This window comes from Manis pentadactyla, chromosome 13 (assembly GCF_030020395.1).
Source record: "Manis pentadactyla isolate mManPen7 chromosome 13, mManPen7.hap1, whole genome shotgun sequence".
Lineage (NCBI taxonomy): Eukaryota > Metazoa > Chordata > Mammalia > Pholidota > Manidae > Manis > Manis pentadactyla.
The window spans coordinates 22,029,426-22,048,668 of NC_080031.1; the positions used below are offsets into that span (position 1 = coordinate 22,029,426).

At 35.3% G+C, this 19,243-nt stretch overlaps 2 protein-coding genes across 2 annotated transcripts; both read right to left on the reverse strand.

Annotated features, from left to right (window-relative positions):
* Window positions 1-2,858: 2,858 nt before the first annotated feature.
* On the reverse strand, window positions 2,859-12,743 carry LOC118919672 (olfactory receptor 4P4-like). The gene is made up of 2 exons (XM_036899804.2): window positions 12,575-12,743; window positions 2,859-3,817 (listed from the first exon to the last, which is right to left on the reverse strand). Exons 1-2 carry the CDS (start codon window positions 12,741-12,743, stop codon window positions 2,859-2,861), a joined length of 1,128 nt encoding a protein of 375 aa, XP_036755699.2.
* A 51-nt stretch (window positions 12,744-12,794) lies between these two features.
* Window positions 12,795-13,718, reverse strand: LOC118919676 (olfactory receptor 4P4-like). Its single transcript, XM_036899815.2, has one exon. It carries the CDS (start codon window positions 13,716-13,718, stop codon window positions 12,795-12,797), a length of 924 nt encoding a protein of 307 aa, XP_036755710.2.
* Window positions 13,719-19,243: the final 5,525 nt, after the last annotated feature.

Genomic DNA, 19,243 nt, shown 5'->3' on the forward strand with positions numbered 1-19,243 from the left:
GTGTCACACTGTAAGAAGAGCAAGTGGGATGGGAAGTGTTATTATGGCCATCTTTGGAAGTTACTCTAGTCACATCAACACTGAGTGCTCAACAGGTACCATTCTTCAGAGGCAGTGCTCAGTACTGTGGTCACAAGTTGATTACACCGAAAACCTCTCATCACGGAGGGAACAGAACTTGTCCTCCCAGAAACAGACACTTATTCTGGATATAGATTTGCCTTTCCTGCCCATAATGCTTGTACCATCAGCACAACCCATAACTTATGGAATGTCTCATGCACAATCAGCTTATGTCACATGGCTTTGATTCTGATCAAGTAGTTTATTCACAGTAAAGGAAGCATGGTAGTGGACATACACAAAAGGAATTCACTGATCCTACCATGTACCCTGGTTTGGACTGAATGGTGAAAATTCACATGCTGAATCTCCAGCTCCAAGTAGTGCAGAATGTGACTGTGTTTAGTGGTAAGGCCTTTAGAGAGGCAATGACGTTGCAATGAGACTGTTAGGGTGGGCCCTAATCCAATCTGATTGGTGTCTTTATAAGAAGAGAAAATTTGGACTCACCGAAAAGGCACCAGGAATGTGTACACACAGAGAAAAGACCATTTGAGGATACAGTGAGAAAGATACCCCCATAAGCCCTTTGGAGAGACTGGAACTGCCGGCATTTTGATCTTGGACCTCCAGACCCCAGAACTGACAGAAAATAAATTTCTGTTGTTTAAACTGTAATTGTGAATGTTCGGATCTTCTGCCTCCCAATTCAGCTAATACAACGAGGGACAGAGTGTTGAATAGAGAAAGAACTCTGTTCAACAAGACGGCAGGTTGGAAGGTGGGAGGATTATTGTCCTAAGGGATGATTTCAAACCCTTTTATGCAAGGGAAAAGAGGAGTGAGTACAGGGGTGCAGGAGGTGACAGGTAACTGTGGAATCTGGACATGATGAGGGTCTGAGAAGGGGCATGGAACTCTCCGTCCTCTCCCATCAGTACAGATCTGTTCACTACCTTCCAGCGCACTCTTGACAATTATTCTCTTATTTCTCAAGCTGTTAAGTAAAATTATTAACAAGCCTATGTGCAGAGCTGCAGTTATTTTTGTAAATATACAAGGGGGTTTTGATTAAGCATCTTATGGTAACTTTTAGCTCCTCTCATTGGTTTTTCTTTGGACTATTTCCATCTCTGAACTCCAGGTACAAACTAGACAGTGGTGCCCTGTCCATCTGGTTATCCTTATCTTGCTCCTGGTGGCCTTCAAGGGGCTAGAGACCAGCTTTTATCTCCTTCAGGCCCAGTTACAAAGCCACCCAGCGCATAGCATTTTGTTACGGTAGCCCTAGCAAACTAATTCATACCCCATTTCTCTCAAGTAACTGATTAGATACAATGGAAGAATGGCTTATTGAACATTCAAAGTGCCAATTCAGAAAAAACACCCTGCAAAGATAGAGTTCTATCTTTACAGATGTATGGACCAATATATTATGCTATATATAGCCATGATATAAACAGTTACAGAAATCAAAGGATATATATGCATGTACCTCCTTTTATTATTATACCAAAATTCATCCATAGAATTTTTGCTTCCTGTCCCAGTATTTTTCAGCTTAGCCAGTTTATAAGACTTATTTACAGTGGGTGTGCTTTCAACATGGAGAACAATGATGAAATTGTTTTTTTGAATGGAACACTGGCGTTGTCACCTAGACATTTTGGGATCTTCATGCCTCTACTAAGCCAAAAGACAAGAAGAGGGCCAGAATGATTGGTATTGATGACCAGAGAAAATTTGGCTGATGTGACCCAATGGGCCATGGATGACCAATACCTGGAACCCACAGTATCTTTTAAAATTTCCATAAGTAAAAGTAAAAGTCAATAAAAAATTGAGCAACAAAAAAATGTCAGGGCCATTAAGGATTCATGAATTCTGGGATGAAGATTTGCTTCACAGTAGATAATTAACTCCAACCAAATGCAGGTTTAGCCTGAGATCAGAGAGGAAGTAGTGCAAGAAACATGGTAAACATATTAGCTAAAATCTGAAGGACCATTATATCAATGCATATTTTTCTTATATTTTACACACACACACACACACGTATATATATGCACACACTATTTTTTCCTTCTTTCTTATTTTATATTTTGAACAGTTAATATTGCAGTCTATTCTTAGTGTTACAGATTATTCAGGAAGGATTGTAACCTGAGCTAGAAGAGAAACTAACATTGCAATTAACTTTGCCCAGAATGTATAAGATATTGTTTCCCTTTTGTGACAGAAAAAGTGAGACTCCCTTTGTAGAAGCATTTTGCTCAGTGTAAGCACAGATAACCTCCTTTTATAAGAAGTTTCAAGTATAATATGCAAGACTGTTTATGAATGCAGAATAACTAGAGGGGTTAATATTCCATTCATTTACCTATTAACCTCGGCTCAAAAATCCTTTATATGCTCTTTTCTCAGATGTTAAGAGTAAAATCTTCCTATTTTTCTTCTCTACCAGGTGCCTTCCTCTTGGCTTCTGTCAATAGAAGCACACTCACATGACACTGGAAGTCAAGAGGAGAGAAAAGACTTCATTACACATTCAAAATAAAATGTTAAAATCAGGAGGACTTGAGAGAGGTATGTGAGGAGGATAGAGGAAGAATGAATGTGAGAAAATAAGTTAAAATTGCCTAACCAGGACAATTCTGAGAAAATGCTAAAGATTCTGAGCTTCAACCTGAATCTGCCCTTTACACCACTGTAGACTCTTCATATACCATTTCATAGTGACTCCGGGGCTCAGGGTTGAACCCTAAAGTGAAATTCTGAAATGCTTTCTATATAAGTTACTTCCCTTCCAAAAACAACTGATGATACATTTTCTTCATGGTTTTCTTCATCTCCGTGTTCCTGAGTGTGTAGATCAGAGGGTTGAGCATGGGAGCAATGATGGTGTAGAAAAGAGCAAACACTTTATCTTCTGGAAAAGTGGTGGCTGGTCTGATGTAAGTGAAGAGAACTGGCACAAAGAAGAGAACCACAACCGTGACGTGGGAGCTGCATGTGGAAAGAGCTTTGGTGCGGCTCCCCGCAGGGTGGGAGCTGGTGGTGTGCAGTATCAGAAAGTAAGACACCATCAGAACCACAAAAGTCACCAAAGCAATCAGACCTGAATTAACAATTACCAAGAGACCAATTCTGTATGTATCAGTGCAAGCTAGTTTCAGTAAAGGATACACATCACAGAAATAGTGGTCTATCTCATTGGGGCCACAGAAGGGCAAAAAGATGGTGAGCAGAAACTGACTGGAAGAGTGTATGAATCCTCCAGTACAACAGGCCAGGATGATTGCATTGCACCTCTGCCTGCTCATGATGACCGTGTAGTGCAGGGGCTTGCAGATGGCCACGTAGCGGTCATAGGCCATCCCTGTGAGGATGAAGATCTCAATGCCTCCAAGGAAGTGAAGAATGAAAAGCTGTGTCATGCAGTGATTATAAGAAATGGTCTTCCTTTCTGCCAGTAGATCAATCATTAGTTTGGGTGTCACTGTTGATGTATAGCAAAGGTCAGAGATTGAGAGATAATTAAGGAAGAAATACATGGGTTGCTCAATTAGCTGACTGCATGCGATAGAAATCATTATGAGCAAGTTTCCTATCCAAATAGCAATGTAGCAAAATAAAAATAAAGTAAAGCAGAGGATTTCAATGTTCTTGTTTTGAGATAGTCCCAAGAGAATAAACACAGTGACATTATTCCTATTTTCCACAGTCCAGTGCAGTGAAAATTCATGATCATCCCCTGAAAAGACATAATGCATAAGTCAAAGTCAGAAATGTCAATAGAGAATATTGGTGACAACACTTCATATTACAAAGCTGTGTTTATGGGGTATGATCCTAGAAAATTAAAGTCTGATATTTAATACTTTTTTTCTGATTAGTCTCATAATGGTTTCCATAAATTAGTCTTTCAGGATGTTATGTTCAATCTTGACATTAATAAAAATTGACATTAATAAAAATGATGTATTCAATCAACATTTAAAAAATGTTTAAAAATTATCATTAGTTGCCAAATAGTTTCAAATTCTAAAGGAATATACAACTAAGTCCTTGGAAAGGATATTTCTCTGGATACTTCCAAACTCAAATATGTTAAAGATGCAAGTATAAGTCATTAAAGTTTTTGTTTAATTATATAGAAGCATATGTGAACTTAACCTGGTCACCTGTAGAATATAAACTACCTCAAAATAGTTTTAGAATGGTGTGGGAAATACAATTAAAAATTTATATAATGATATATATATATATATATATACTTACAAAATAGAAGATAAAAAAGAATCTCTGCAAAAGGCCAATACAATTGGTTTGAATAATATTCTGATTGCTTATCTTTTCCTTAGTGATTTGTGGCAGTAAAACACTGACATTTTATAGGAGTATGTTTATTTTTATAGGCACATCAGTAAGAATCATATATATAAATTAACCACAGAATAATGGAATCATAAAAACAAAAAAATGAGGAGCAGAAGGCACTTTTACTTTTATGATATTGCTCTTGACTCCATATATCATATTTTGTAAGTCAATTTCTTCACAATAGCTTGAATTCGAGTATGAATTTCTGTTCTATATTTGTACAATGTATTCTTTTTGCCCAAACTCCTAAAGAATCTTGACACTGCATAATTCAGAGAAAAAATTTTTATTGGCTTAATGGGAAAAGTTTTATGTGAAGAAAAACATTTGTGTCCCAGGCTCCAATTCTATTACACCAGTGTGTGCATTTGGGTATGAATCACTTTATTTCTTTGAATTTAAATTATCTCATTTGTAAAATAAGGATATCTGACTGAACTTGGTCACAAAATGGTTGAGAAACTCAAATCAATAAATGGCCACTGCTCTATTAGTCATAGAAATATTATTTTCTGAGTTTATTATCTTAGGTTAGAGTTACCAAATCAATAATCCACAGTTGTCAATAAAAATATAACCAATAATACTGTAATATATTGGTATGGTGACAGGGAGTAACTGCATTTACTGCAGTGAGCATTTAGTAATGTATAAAGTTATCGAGTCACTATGTTGTATGTCTGAAACCAATGTAATATTGTATATCAACTATATGCTAATAAAAAAAGAACAAGGGAAATTAAATAAAGTTGTCAATAATAACGTCTAGTATTTATGACTCCCATACAGAAAATGAAATTTAATATCATAAAATTATTTTGAGTGGGAAAGTAACCTCAAGATTTACCAGCTAAGTGTCCTAGTTATAATGAAAGGGATTTTAATTTAAAAATATAGAAAATACATAGAATGAATAAGGGTGGTTTTAATATCTTTGTCATTCAGCAATTTTATTAAACCAACAGAATAAGATATGTGAAAACACAGGCAATTAAGTTGGGGTAGAACATAGCTTCTGCTAACTTTGACTATCAGGCTAATGAAAAAATAGCAAAAATCGGTAACCACACAATCCAATTGTCTTTTCCATGAATTTTGACTCCCAAATGCCTCGTCAATATTTAATATCTTTCTTTAAAATTTGTGATCTTATCTTCTGCCCTAGTCTTGTAGCTACAATTTCTCATAAGTCTTTAAATTCTGTCATCACTCTTTTTCACAGATTAAGTTAACTAGGTTGCCTTCCAAATACAAAATTCCTTCACAATGAAACTTTAAAACAATTTATTTCTATGGTACAGCTTTATGATTTAGAATTAGCTTAGAGAGAAGCCATGGTAAAGTAAGATTACTTGTCTGCACTTATGCCATTTAAAATTTTCCTCATCTATAAATAATTAAAGACAATTTAAAAAATAACATTTAAAATACTGATCTGGTCAGTTTTTAAAATAATTACTTATTCATTTGAATGGACATAAATAAAACCATTCTTTTAATAATGTGCATAGAAATAAGCAGCCACCTAAATAAATTATTTTCCCCCTCCCCTAAAACTACAAAAGAAAATTTTGGTTCATATATATAATTATTCTTCTGAAGAAACTAAAAAATTGTTAGAATACCATTATTCAACTATAAGAACTATCAGTAAATCTAATAATTCTCAGTTTACAATTTGAGCATTCCCACATACTTAACATTCTTCTGAATGCTGTATAGGCATAAACCTCTTTAATCCTCATGTTACTGAACCAAACAAACCTGGATCCACTCTCCTGGTGCATAAGAAATCCAAGCACTTATACGGGGATGTAGTGAAAGAAAGAGGGTGTTATTGCAGGGTGCCATGCAAGACCAGGTAAGTCCCAAGCTCTCCATTGGCTACAAGCAATGGTTTTAAAGGCAAAATTATGGGGAAGGGTTGCAGAGCATGTGATCAACTTGTGCCCATTTTTCTGATTGGTCAGTAGTAAGATGGGATTGTTTCAGGAACCTTATCATGTATCAGTCTTTTGGCTCCACCCAATCTGGGGTCTCCATGCCTGTTTGTCAGGAGGTGGCCCAATCTGGTGGGGATCTAAATTCTTGCAAAATATCTTAAGGATATGTGAATCAAGAGTTTGTCTCTGGCCTTGAGGGGGAATTGAGAGTCCTCTGTCTGTTTAGTTTGCTCTACCTTGGTTTGCAAACTCCCATTTCCTTTAATTTCTAATTATTCAGTTTAATTCCCACACTCTGGGTCATAATTGAGGAACTTGGGTTTCTCTTTATTAATGAGAAGTCTGAAGGGCTTCATCAAGAGGGGGCTACCTGTGCAGTTACACTAATAATAACTCTGAGAAGTAAAACTAATAAAACTCATTTTGCAAAAGGGGAAATTGAGTCATAGATAAATTAAATAACCGAAGATCACAAACCTAACAACTAGTAAAGTCAAGATCTAAAATAAAATTTATCTCACCTTGCAATACACTTAGGCAATACACTTACACACTTACCACAGTTCCTGATACATGGTGTACACTCAGAAAATATTTAGGACTATTTATACTTAAAAGAGGGTCTCAACTGCTCTTAATATTTCCATTTTTAATCTGTGCAAAGTAAACTCTATACATTCTTAATTTGCACAATCTTAAGTTCCTCAAGGAGAGAAAAGCAATCTGAAATTCTGCCTTGAAATAGTAAGAACTGCCTGCACAAATTTCATTTTGAATCCTGGCCACTACTCCCTGATCTGTGCAACTTTGGGCATGTACTGTGTTTTTCTCAGATCATCAAATTGCATTTCTTGAGTTCACTGATAATGAGTACATCTAACTAAAGGGTCTGAGTCATCCAGTATGTGGTAGGGGTTTCATCAGTATTTCCAATTATTTTATCTTTATCTCTTGTCAAAAACAGGCTACCATTTATTTAACCAATAATTAGTAGAAGTTTGCTGAATAATTCAAAGAAATAAATTCTTTAAGATAATATATAACTTATTCAATAATTGTATTCATTACCACCACAATTTTTTCTAGCAAGAAGTGCAGGCAATAGAGTGACTAGAGATAAGGTAAACAAAGAATCACATTCTGAGATACTTCCATTCAATTTTTAGTGACCTGCTTAGGGTTTTTGTTAATTATTGGACCGATTTTTTGTTTTGTGGAGCAGTGCAGGTACAGTGACTGTAGGAGTGTTTCCTGCAGGGGGCTCATCTGGATTTGGGTTTTCTCATTTTCTTGGTAACCTGTGAATCACGTTTGTTCTTCATCAATACTTCATTAATTTTCAAGCAAAAGTTATAAACCTGTTTTCTTCCTATTTGAAATTTGCTATCCAGCTAAGCATGGAGTTCCCTTCTCCATCTGTCTGTTCCTTGAGGTTGTCATATCACACCCTCAATGGGCAACTCCTTGAATTGATCACTTCCCTCAAGTCAGAACGTTAGTCTATAAAATTCAGAACACATGCCTGCATTTAACTTTAACTGGCAGTCAGTCTGTTATCTAAACAATGGAGGCAAAAATATATTCAACAGATAATATACATTCAGGCAGGATAATGCAAAGGGAGGAGAAATAATTCACCACACATTCTTCCACTTCAGATGCTGTGCATCCATTCCTATTCCTTCCTTTCAGAGTTTTGTCTCTTCCTTCATTGAACTTTTCATCATTCACTTATTGTTCCAAGTATTTCACTTCAGCTTTTTGAATTCACATTTCACTCAGCTTAGTTCATTAACCATTTATAGAAAAAAACCCTTGGATTATTTTAGAGACAACTGACACTTGTCACTCAACCAAAGTTCACATAAACAATGAGAGGTCTCAGGCTCTGAGTAACAGTTTGAAGACTTGTCGAATAATTTTAATATCCAAATGAATTAAATCACTATCTATTTTTTCACCACTAAAATTATTTCTAGACATGTGCACACATGATCAACTAATACTCAATAGAGTATACCCTCTAACACTGGTTTCTTTTATTCTAGAGCATTGACTATTCCTTGTAAGTTGTTTGGACTTACCTTCCCAGAGCATAAGCTCGCTGGGTGGATTTCCCTTAGAGCTAAGTTATCAGACCCATTATAGCTAGGATAGAATCCAGAATAATTTATAAATAGTATGTAACTTCCAATTAACTTTGTGTGTGTTTTAAAAATCTCCGTCATTAGACATTCCTCCAGGGCCCCCATAATTCCCCTGTACTTTACTCAAAGAGTTATGTGATACAAAACAAATTTGTGGGGCTTTAGCTTTGAGGCCTTATCCTGTCCATAATATCTATAAACTGAGTAGAAAAGGACAGTCCTGGCTCTAATGGAAGCTAACATTCTTTATCTCTCCTCAAAAAGTGTTTTTGTTGTATTCTGAGAGAGAATTAGAATGAGTTTTAGTTTATTTCCAAGTATTAGGTATGGTTACTGAAAAATTATAAGTGAATAGATCTTAGTATAATTTTGTATAGATTTAGAAAATTTCCAAACAATAATTTGAAAAAGAAAAGCCTAGTTGAATTTACTCACAAAATATATTTTGGATAGGTAGAGTTTAGGCAGAATCTGGGACACTCTGAAGGCTGATTAAACATGCTCCTGCTCAGCTGCCTGTCTTACACGGCTAAACTTCAGTTTTAGGAGTTGGGGAGAAATGATTAGGGATTATGTTTCTCTAAATACAGTGTCTTCTTCTCAGTGGATTCCTTTCTTAGAAGATGGTGAAGAAAGAAACATCATCAGCACAGCACCATCCAGCAAAATGTATGGGAATAGTGTTATTTCTATTGTAAATGTTTAATGTCTTAAATAATATTCATTCTATGCATTTTAACCACTGATCAGTTTTCACATGCAATCTCCATTTATCATTTCACATTTAAGTGGCATTCATAACTTTACTTCTCAGTTTCATAGTGTAAATGAAACATATAAGATGCAGAGATGTTTACTGAGTTGGCCAGAGTCAGGTCATTAAAAACTGGTAGGTTGTCACGCAAGGCAGACTCTAAGACTCCTGGGTTGATGCTCTTTCTTTTCCTCAAGTTGTTAGGTGTGGCCTTTGAGGATGAAGACAAAATATCCTGACTTCCCCTTATGTTTTTTATATTGATTCATCACTTACAGTGTTATGAAATTTATCAGGAAAGCAAATCGTTTGATCAAGAACATATGGGTAGTATATATATCACAAAATGATAGTATATATAAAACAAATGAAAGACAATAGGACGAAGAATAATGTTTATTATTCTCAATTTTTTTTTGTTTGTTTTTGAGAGGGCATCTCTCATATTTATTGATCAAATGGTTGTTAACAAAAATAAAATTCTGTATAGAGGAGTCAATGCTCAATGCACAATCATTAATCCACCCCAAGCTTAATTCTCGTCAGTCTCCAATCTTCTGAAGCATAATGAACAAGTTCTTACTTGGTGAACAAATTCTTACATAGTGAGTAAATTCTTACATGGTGAACAGTACAAGGGCAGTCATCACAGAAACTTTCGGTTTTGATCATGCATTATGAACAATAAACAATCCGGTCAAATATGAATATTCGTTTGATTTTTACAATTGATTGATATGTGGATCCCACATTTCTCCCTTTATTATTATTATTATTATTACTATTATTATTTTTAATAAAATGATGAAGTGGTAGGTAGATGTAAGATAAAGGTAGAAAACTTAGTTTAATGTTGTAAAGAGCAAATGTAGATGATCAGGTGTGTGCCTGTAGACTATGTGTTAATCCAAGTTAGACAAGGGCAATAAAACATCCACTGATGTAGAAGATTTCTCTCAAAACAAGGGGGGTGAGGTTCTAAGCCTCACCTCTGTTGATCCCCAATTTCTCACCTGATGGCCCCCCTGCGACTGTGCCTGTCTTAGGTTGTTCCTCCCTTGAGGAATCTTACCCGTCTCTGGCTAACCAGTCATCTTCCGGGGCCATACAGGGAAATGTAAAGTTGGTAAGTGAGAGAGAAGCCTTATTGTTTGAAAAGGTTAGCTTTTTACTTCTTTGCATGTTTATGCCCTGTGGCTTCTATGCCCAGCATTTGTCTTGAGGTATCTTTACCACTTGGAAGAATTATGATACTCAGTAAATTCGATATGAGGCACGAATTCTATTTAAAGGTTGCAATTAGGAAGGAAGAAGAAAAGCTATAGAAGTAGCAGGCAGAAGAAAACATGGGAAGATTGATTATTTCTTTGACATATCTTCTTGTAGAGTAACCTCAGCATGTATAGGTTTTAAACCACTAATTAAATTGCGCACACACATTAACATAATAGGAATACAGTTACATAACCAAAGCAGATCTATAATCACCAGCCATCTCCAGTGAAACCACGAAAACCAGTTAGGCACCCTAGGCATTTGTGAAAATTTGTCTATGATATGATGGATATTGTCCAACTGTACTTGAACAGTCTGAGAGAAATCAGACAAATTAAAACAGCCCATTCCTGGGAACTGTTCACATCCCATATGTTCTTTTAACAGTAGATAGTCTGTAGCTGTAAGATTTTGGAGCGCTACAACTTGCACTTCTCCTAATTCTTGGTTGAGTTCCAACAGTGTAGATCCAGTCAAATTTGTTGTTTTACTGTATGCACAGGCCAGCTTAGATATCTCCTTCTTCATTCCAATGGCAAGTCCAGGAACTGGTGGGATGAATGCAGCTACAACTGCAGCATCGCCTGGATCTTTGTTGAGGTTTTTTGATGATCATCTTCTGGTATGAGTCTTCCAGAGAGTGCTGATGTTGGAAGTTCTTCTTCATATCGTATCTTAGTTCATTTTCTGGGTAGCCAAATTAGGCTTTGATCCTCTGTATAAACACAAATAGACCCTTTGCCCACGCTTTGATATGCCCTTTATACCAATGTGTAGAACTCATTGGAGGTCACCACACAGGAACTGATTTTTTTTTAAGAGAAAGGAATATTATCAGAAAAGTGTACCTCCATAGCCGATCATCTGACACCCTTTAAGTGATCAAAATTAAGAATATTTAAAGCATGCATTAATTGTTGATTTACAGTTAGTTTTAACCTAACATGGAGTAATCCCCCTTTTCTTTCTTTCTTTTTTTTTTTTTTGTTATCTTAAATCTACACTTACATGAAGAATATTGTGTTTACTAGGCTCTCCCCTATACCAGGTCCCCGCTATAAACCCCTTTACAGTCACTGTCCATCAGCATAGCTAAATGTTGTAGAATCACTACTTGTCTTCTCTGTGTTGTACAGCCCTCCCCTATTCTCAACTTTTTGCTCTTGAAACTTGTAGACATTGCTACATTGCTGTTTTACTTGGTTTTAGAGAAGTGGTAGAATCCAGTACAACACTCTTTATTAACTTGTCTGAATCATGATTTGTACATTTCCTCCCTAACTTAAATCTCCTACAACTTGCCCCCATATTATTTTCTCTCCCTTTCCTTCCCCTCCATTTTATGTTATTGCTGAATTATATACATGGAAAGGGGTATTGCATTTTTTCAAATATTTTTCATGTTTTTCAAATAATTCCCTTGATATTATACTGTTGTCCGCCTGCTTACGAAGGTCTGTTTTTTCATACAGATCCTGATTTTTTGTACAGTATTGATGATACCAGTAACATTCATCCATGTTATCAAGTCTTCCCCAACATTCCCTTGCACTCACAGTCCATCAGTGTAGTAAGATGCCGTAGAGTCACTAGTCTTATAGAAGAAATTTTTGATTCAATACTTGCAACTATCTTTTTGTTGTTTGTTTGTTTCATTATACTGGCAAGTGCCTTCAGTAAAGTATTAAAAGCTATTAATTTGAACTGGTAATAATAAGCTTCACTTATTGTCATAGATTCCAAAGGAATGACTTTTAGTATTTCATCTTTCAAAATAGCATTTACTATAAAATTTTTACAGGTAATATTTTTGGATTAGGTTTCCAATTAAGTTGTAATGAATAATCTATTGAGATAATAGAGGATTTTTCTCCTTTAACAAACTGAAAATTTGAAACTAGAAGTTTACCTCTTTGTATTATTTTTTCAGTACAATGACACGTAGGTGATATAATCCCTTTTTTCAGCTGTCATCTGGTTCATTCATGTCACACGAGCACAATTCTTACTGAGGATGTCAGCTGGAGGAGAGCGTGAAGAAGAATTATACCCAATGTGTTGGCGAGGCATCAGTGTAGCAGCATAAAACCACAGAGAGGATGTGCTTCCTGCTTGCCCACTTATTGGTCCAAGAAGAAAGGCCAGGAGATGATGACAATGGATCTTATTCACAGTCATGGTCTCGTGGAACTATGGCTTGAAACGCAGACAGGCTCCCGAAAGTCACTTTCATTCCAAGAGTGTGTGCCGGCACCACACCTTCCTCATGGCGTTCTTCATCTCCGTGTTTCTCAGCGTGTAGATCAGAGGGTTAAACATGGGGGCAATGATGGTGTAAAAAAGAGCGAGCACTTTATCTTCTGGGAAAGTTGTGCCAGGTCTAATATAAATGAATAACGCAGGTGCGAAAAACAGGACTACGACTGTTACATGAGAACCGCAAGTGGAAAGAGCTTTGCTGCAGCTCTCTGCAGAATGCACCTTGACGTTGTACAGTATAAAAAAATAAGACAACATCAAGACAACAAAGGTCAGCAAAGCAATTAAGCCTGAATTAGCAATGACTAAGAAGCCTATGATGTGTGTATTAGAGCAAGCTAGTTTCAGCAAAGGATACACATCACAGAAATAGTGATCAATTTCATTGGGGCCACAGAAGGGTAAGAAGATGGTGAGCAGAAACTGACTGGAAGAGTGTATGAATCCTCCAGTACAACAGGCCAGGATGACTGTGTTACACCTCTGCCTGCTCATGATGACCGTGTAGTGCAGGGGTTTGCAGATGGCCACGTAGCGGTCATAGGCCATCCCTGTGAGGATCAAGATCTCAATGCCTCCAAAGAAATGGGTAGCAAAGAGCTGTGTCATGCAGTTGCTATAGGAAATGGTCTTCCTTTCTGCTAATAAGTCAATTATTAGTTTGGGTGTCACTGTTGATGTGTAACAAAGGTCAGAGATTGAGAGGTAATTAAGGAAGAAATACATGGGTTGCTCAATTAGCTGACTGCTTTTGATAGAAATTATTACGAGCAAGTTTCCTATGCAAATAGCAATGTAGCAAAATAAAAATAAAGTAAAGCAGAGGATCTCAATGTTCTTGTTTTTAGAAAGTCCCAAGAGAATGAACACAGTGACATTATTGCCTTTTTCCATGGTGCAGGAAAGTTAGAATATAACAGTCACCTGAAATGATATAATTCCTGAGCCCATATTTTGAAATGTTTTTTGAGAAGAGTGATGATCATCTTATACTCATGGAACTAACTAGGTTTAAATAGGTCTCATTCACTGTCCCAAAGAATACATATCAGATATTCAAACAAAATGACTCTCTAATAAAACATTATGTCATATATTAGCTGATTTCCATTAAATCTTCCAGCAAATTTTCATCACAGTGTCTGCCACAGTCAACATGAACGCCTTAGATGAATCCACAATAGAGGCTTGCATGCTGCTGAAAAGATGACACTGATTGACTAAATGTGCTACATCAAATACTTTTATAGTTTTAAATTAAAACTTTAACATCAATCTTTACCAAGTGTCTTCGTGATGTCTGCTCACAAAGTATGTGTTTTCAGCCCTAACCTCATACCTGGCTTTTCAGGTATGAAACAATTCCTATTTAAATTTCCTCTTTAACTTTCCCTATTACTGATTAAGTTAACCTTGTATTCACACAATGAATCATCAAACTGTGATAGAGATGGAATTTTAAAACAACGATATTCATTTCCATAGTGGAACTTTGGGAACTTGAATTCATTTCAGGACAAATTATGGAGAAATAGCTTCTGATGATACCCCCCCAAATCAGACTATAGTAATATTAACCAACAAGTAAGAAAGATTTTATTTTAATTTGAATAAAAAATAATGCTAACTACACTACTGGTTTGGATTATTCATTAAGCTCATTAAGCATACCTGAAATATGTTCCTCATCCCCCCACCTCAAGGCTTTTAAATAATTTTAAGTCTCTGAGTAAAGGAAGGCTGTGAATGTTCTCAGGCAAAGTCATTTCATCAATCTGTCTGCATTTATTAGGATTTTGCAAAAAATATTACTTGACTCTTTACTTGTCTTGATTCAGAAGGCTACAGCAATGCTTAATTCCTATCTGACAATCCTCCTTGATTCAGCTTCCGCACAAACATAGGACTGCTATGATTAACTGCCCCATATTTTAATATCTTGAAAAAATTATGAGTATAAATATGATATATAGATTTTGGGCAATACCTGTTTACATGTCTTAATTCAGTCATTAACTTTAGGTATGATCTTTGTGAGTCAGTTAATTTCTTTTCAAAGGTTTTTTCTGCATTTATAACCTAGGAAAATATATTCAGCTCTATATTATTCAAACTGCTTCTGAGACTGAACTTTGACCATGAATGAGAAAAATCTTTTAAATCTTCAAAAATAATAAAATGATGCATGCATGATAGTATTACTGTATTAAAAATAATGTACACAAAGAAAAATAATTTGAAATTACTTTAAGTTTACAGGGTTAAGGAACTTGTACATACAAACACAATTAGTATATAGCAAACTAGGGTTTATAACCTGAGTTTTTTGACTCCAGTGCTTGCATTCATAGCCATTACACTGTACTTCCTTTCAAAAGGCAAAAACCAAAGTAATAAGATAAATTTAACATTAACCATGGCTGTCCCAACCCTGAAGTTTGCAAATACATTCTGAATCTACCAGTCAATTGATCGTTGTCCCATTTTAGCCACTCAAATTTAAATGGAAAATGTGTAAACAGAGCTACAAGTTAGGTCAAAGTCTCAGAATTAGAATTCAAATTACTTTGTTCTTGGTCAGTGTGTTACTGACTTTCTCCCTAGAGTTGTGTATCCCTTACTTTTAATGTGCAGTCAGCCAATAAAATAAGGCAATATTATTATAAGACTTTGATCCTATTTTTCTAGAATATGTCATCCCATCTCAGTGGACAACCAGGTCCTCCTTGAATTTAGTGCTCTCTTAATCCAAAAAATGTCAGACTATAGAACTTGCAGTAAAGTCTATCTTAAAATTATATTAAGATCAATAAAAGTATGTTTTCTTGAACTAGTAGTTAAATACAGTTTTATGCAAATATCACATATCTATGCAGGATAATAGTAAGTAATAAAAGAGAAAGAAATGATTGACTTACATATGTTCCTCTGCACTTATTTTGAATCTATTTTTCCTTTATAATCTTTTCTGTCCTCTCTTCATTGAATTGCAGTCATTCTGTTACCATTTAATGATTTCCTTTCAAGTTGCTGATTTGAAATTTTTCTCAGTACAGTGACTGCTACTTATGAGTTTTAGTTTCTAATTTCTTCCATTTTATACATAAAAAATTATGAAATTCATGCCATTTTAGTAACTACTGTCACCTGTCACACCATCAAACCAAATAAATAATGGGAATTCACTCCACAGGAAAAAGCTATAAAGCAGGAAGAATATTATTTTGTTTCCCAAAGCTAGTCAAATCAAAGTTTATATAGACTCCGTGTTTGAACCACCACATTATTCTTGAGGGTTTTAAGGCTCAAATGCTATGTAAAACTTAAATCCTAAAGGTACATTTGTTTCCTCCCAAGGTGTTGCTTCTTTAGTTCAAGTTAATTATTTTACGTGCCCAAGTAATCAATTCACCAGTCAGTGTCCTTTTAGATCCAAATTAGCAGAACAACTCTACTGCTGGATTATAAATAGCCTGAAAAAAAGATAACTGCAGCATGTTGTTAGAATCCATTCATTAAAAAGTTCTTGATGACTGAGATCTCCTGTTTGTGCAATTTGAGTTTTCCTTTTCCCTTTGCCATAATCTGGGGAAAAAGCTATAGTTCTGGTCCTTTTGTTGGGAAATGATCTCCAACCATTGCCGTGGAGTGTTTTTACTATGTTCTCTGGGGAGAAAGAATGTGTGTGTTATTTAATGTGTTCCCATTTAAGGTAAATACTCTGGAAAATTACAGACAGAACTTTCGTGTCTTTTTAGATTTACAAAGCACTCATTAAAATAATTTGTCCACAGGACATTGAATATTCTGTAATGTTGCTCTAGTCTTATGTCATTTTTCAATAACCTTCTTCTTTGCATCTTTATTCAGGACTAGTTCTTTCTTCTTTTACTCTGCAAGCTCCATTAATAATAGCAAATACCTAGGAAATATTTACTCCATGTCAAACATTAAATGAGTGAGGGATTACCTTATTTACCTTTACAACAACACTATGCAGAAGATGGTAGTATCAATCCTATTTCACAGATGAAGAAACTGGGTCATGTAAAGTTACAGTGCAAAGCAGTAATTTTTATCAGATAGAGGTTACATTTACAGGGAGAAAAGAATGTATTTGTGAAAGGATAGAGATGCTATTTTCTGCCCTGAGTGGGCATTAATGGGAGTTTACTTTATAATTATTCGTCATTCTGTATGTTAATGTTTCTTTGGGTGTCTCTTTAACAGCTAAAAGGCTAAAATAATAAAGGTATAAAAATAACTAAGGGTCATAACCCAAGGTACTGAAATTAACATAAGCTGAAAGTTCACTTGCCTCTAAGTACAAATTACCAAAGGGTTCTGGGAGATTTCTTTAAGATCAGTCTAATTCCCATAATCCAGTTAAACTTTTTTCAACCTTTTTCTCTTTGCCTGTCAGTTGTCTTCCTTAGTCTCAATTTCATTAGTGTTTTTACATCTCCCCCATTCAGACATGACAGCTACTATAAGAAATCATTTCTGTGAATGCTGTTGGTATTATAGAATGCTAAAGTCTCATTAAAATGGAACTTGTGCTTAGATCTGTATAAGAAAACATCATTAGTACTAGGTCAATATTGTTTTCAAATACAAATTCTGATCACCAATAATACTAGGTAAGAAATTTCAATATTTATAAAAAATGATAATGAAAACAATAATCACCTTTTAAGAGTCCTTTAAAATGAATCTATTATTTAGTTATCTGAACTTCTATTTCACTTTTAGTGACAGTTTTATTTGCTCCAGATAAGTAATTAAACATCATAGAACATCTGCAAAAAAATTTAACCCAAGAAATATTTTTTCATTATTAAGAACTATTGAGACAGTAATTTGTCCAATTCCTCTAACAGTTCTGCTTAATTTTACCTCCCCTGTCATTTTTCCTGCTCTTATACTTCTCTTTCCAGTGCCTCCAGAATGATTATAATTTTTGCATTGTATTTACATATCCTAAAATGTTGCCAGTATTTTAACTATCTTCCTTTAAAAAAAATCCTATTAGCTGGTATCTTCTAATGATACTTGCTGTGTTTCTTCAGGCATCTTTATTTAAATCCTACTGAACATGCAAAAAAGGCCTTTCATAAAACTTTCTTCTGATTTCTCTAGAAAATCTTTTTTCAGCTGTCTTGTCATTCCAGTTACAAGATAGTTTGATATATCTATTGTGCCACAATGTGTATTTTTAAATAATAAGCTTAATATTTTAAAGCAGTTTTATGTTCACAGCAAAATTGAATGGAAAGTACAGAGAGTTTCCATATGCCTCCTGCTCCCAGACACACCAACCTTCCACAACAGAGTGGTACATTTGTTACAATCAGAGGAACTTACATGGACACATCATCACCCAAAATTCACAGTTTACATTAGGGTTCACTCTTGGTATTTGTTGTATGACCTACGGGTTTTGACATGTAATAATGACAAATAGCCACAACTGCAGCAGCAGGAGGGTTTCCCTGCCCTTAAGTCCTCTTTGCCCCTCCTATCAAGCCCTCCTCCCCCAAACCCTGGGCAAACACCTGACATTTCTGATGTCTCCATTGTTTGGCTTTCCTAGAATATCATATAGTTTAAATAATATAGTATGGAGTCATTTCAGATTGGCTTCTTTTGCTTAGTAATATGCATTTAAGTTTCCTGCACATGGCTTTGTGACTTAATAGCCCACTCTTCTTAGCGCCCGATAATGTTCCATTGTCCACATGGACCACCTATGCAAGGGCATCTGCATTTACTCATCTATGGGAGGCATCTTGTTTGCTTTCAAGGTTGGCTATTATGAATAAAGCAGCTATAAACATCCATGTTCAGCCAAAATGTACTTGCTTTCTGCTTTGTCTTTACACTGAGCCTTAATTGTCTCTTGTTAGTTTATTTTCTTCTTCTTGTAGTAGGAAAGTTGTTTTGTTCTGCATTCAATGACTAGACATTTACTTATCAATTTTAGGCAGGTAGGGTTTGTCAGCACTTATATGTTATTATTCAGTTCTTTATGCTTTATGGAAAATGTTTTATATTTTGGTCAATCAGTGAAACAATAATGTTTCCAGCAACCTGAATTATTGATTCTTGCTCTGTTTTAAGTAGATTTTCTTCTTAATGTGAAGTAAGGATATTTGACCTCCAGGAACCAGTTTAAAACAGATTCTACTATACTGAATTTTTGTTTCACAACTGATTTCTGAATGTTGCTAGAGGATGTATAAATTAATATTCTATCATTAATTTAAAGATATTATTTTAATTCTAGCTTTCAATTTCTCCACTACTACAGAATGTGTGTCACTATGTGGCCTGGTGTATAAGCCCAGAGTTCTTAATAGGATTATCATTAAAAAATATTTCTTCTTTATAATTCATGGATCAATATAACAATGCCTTCT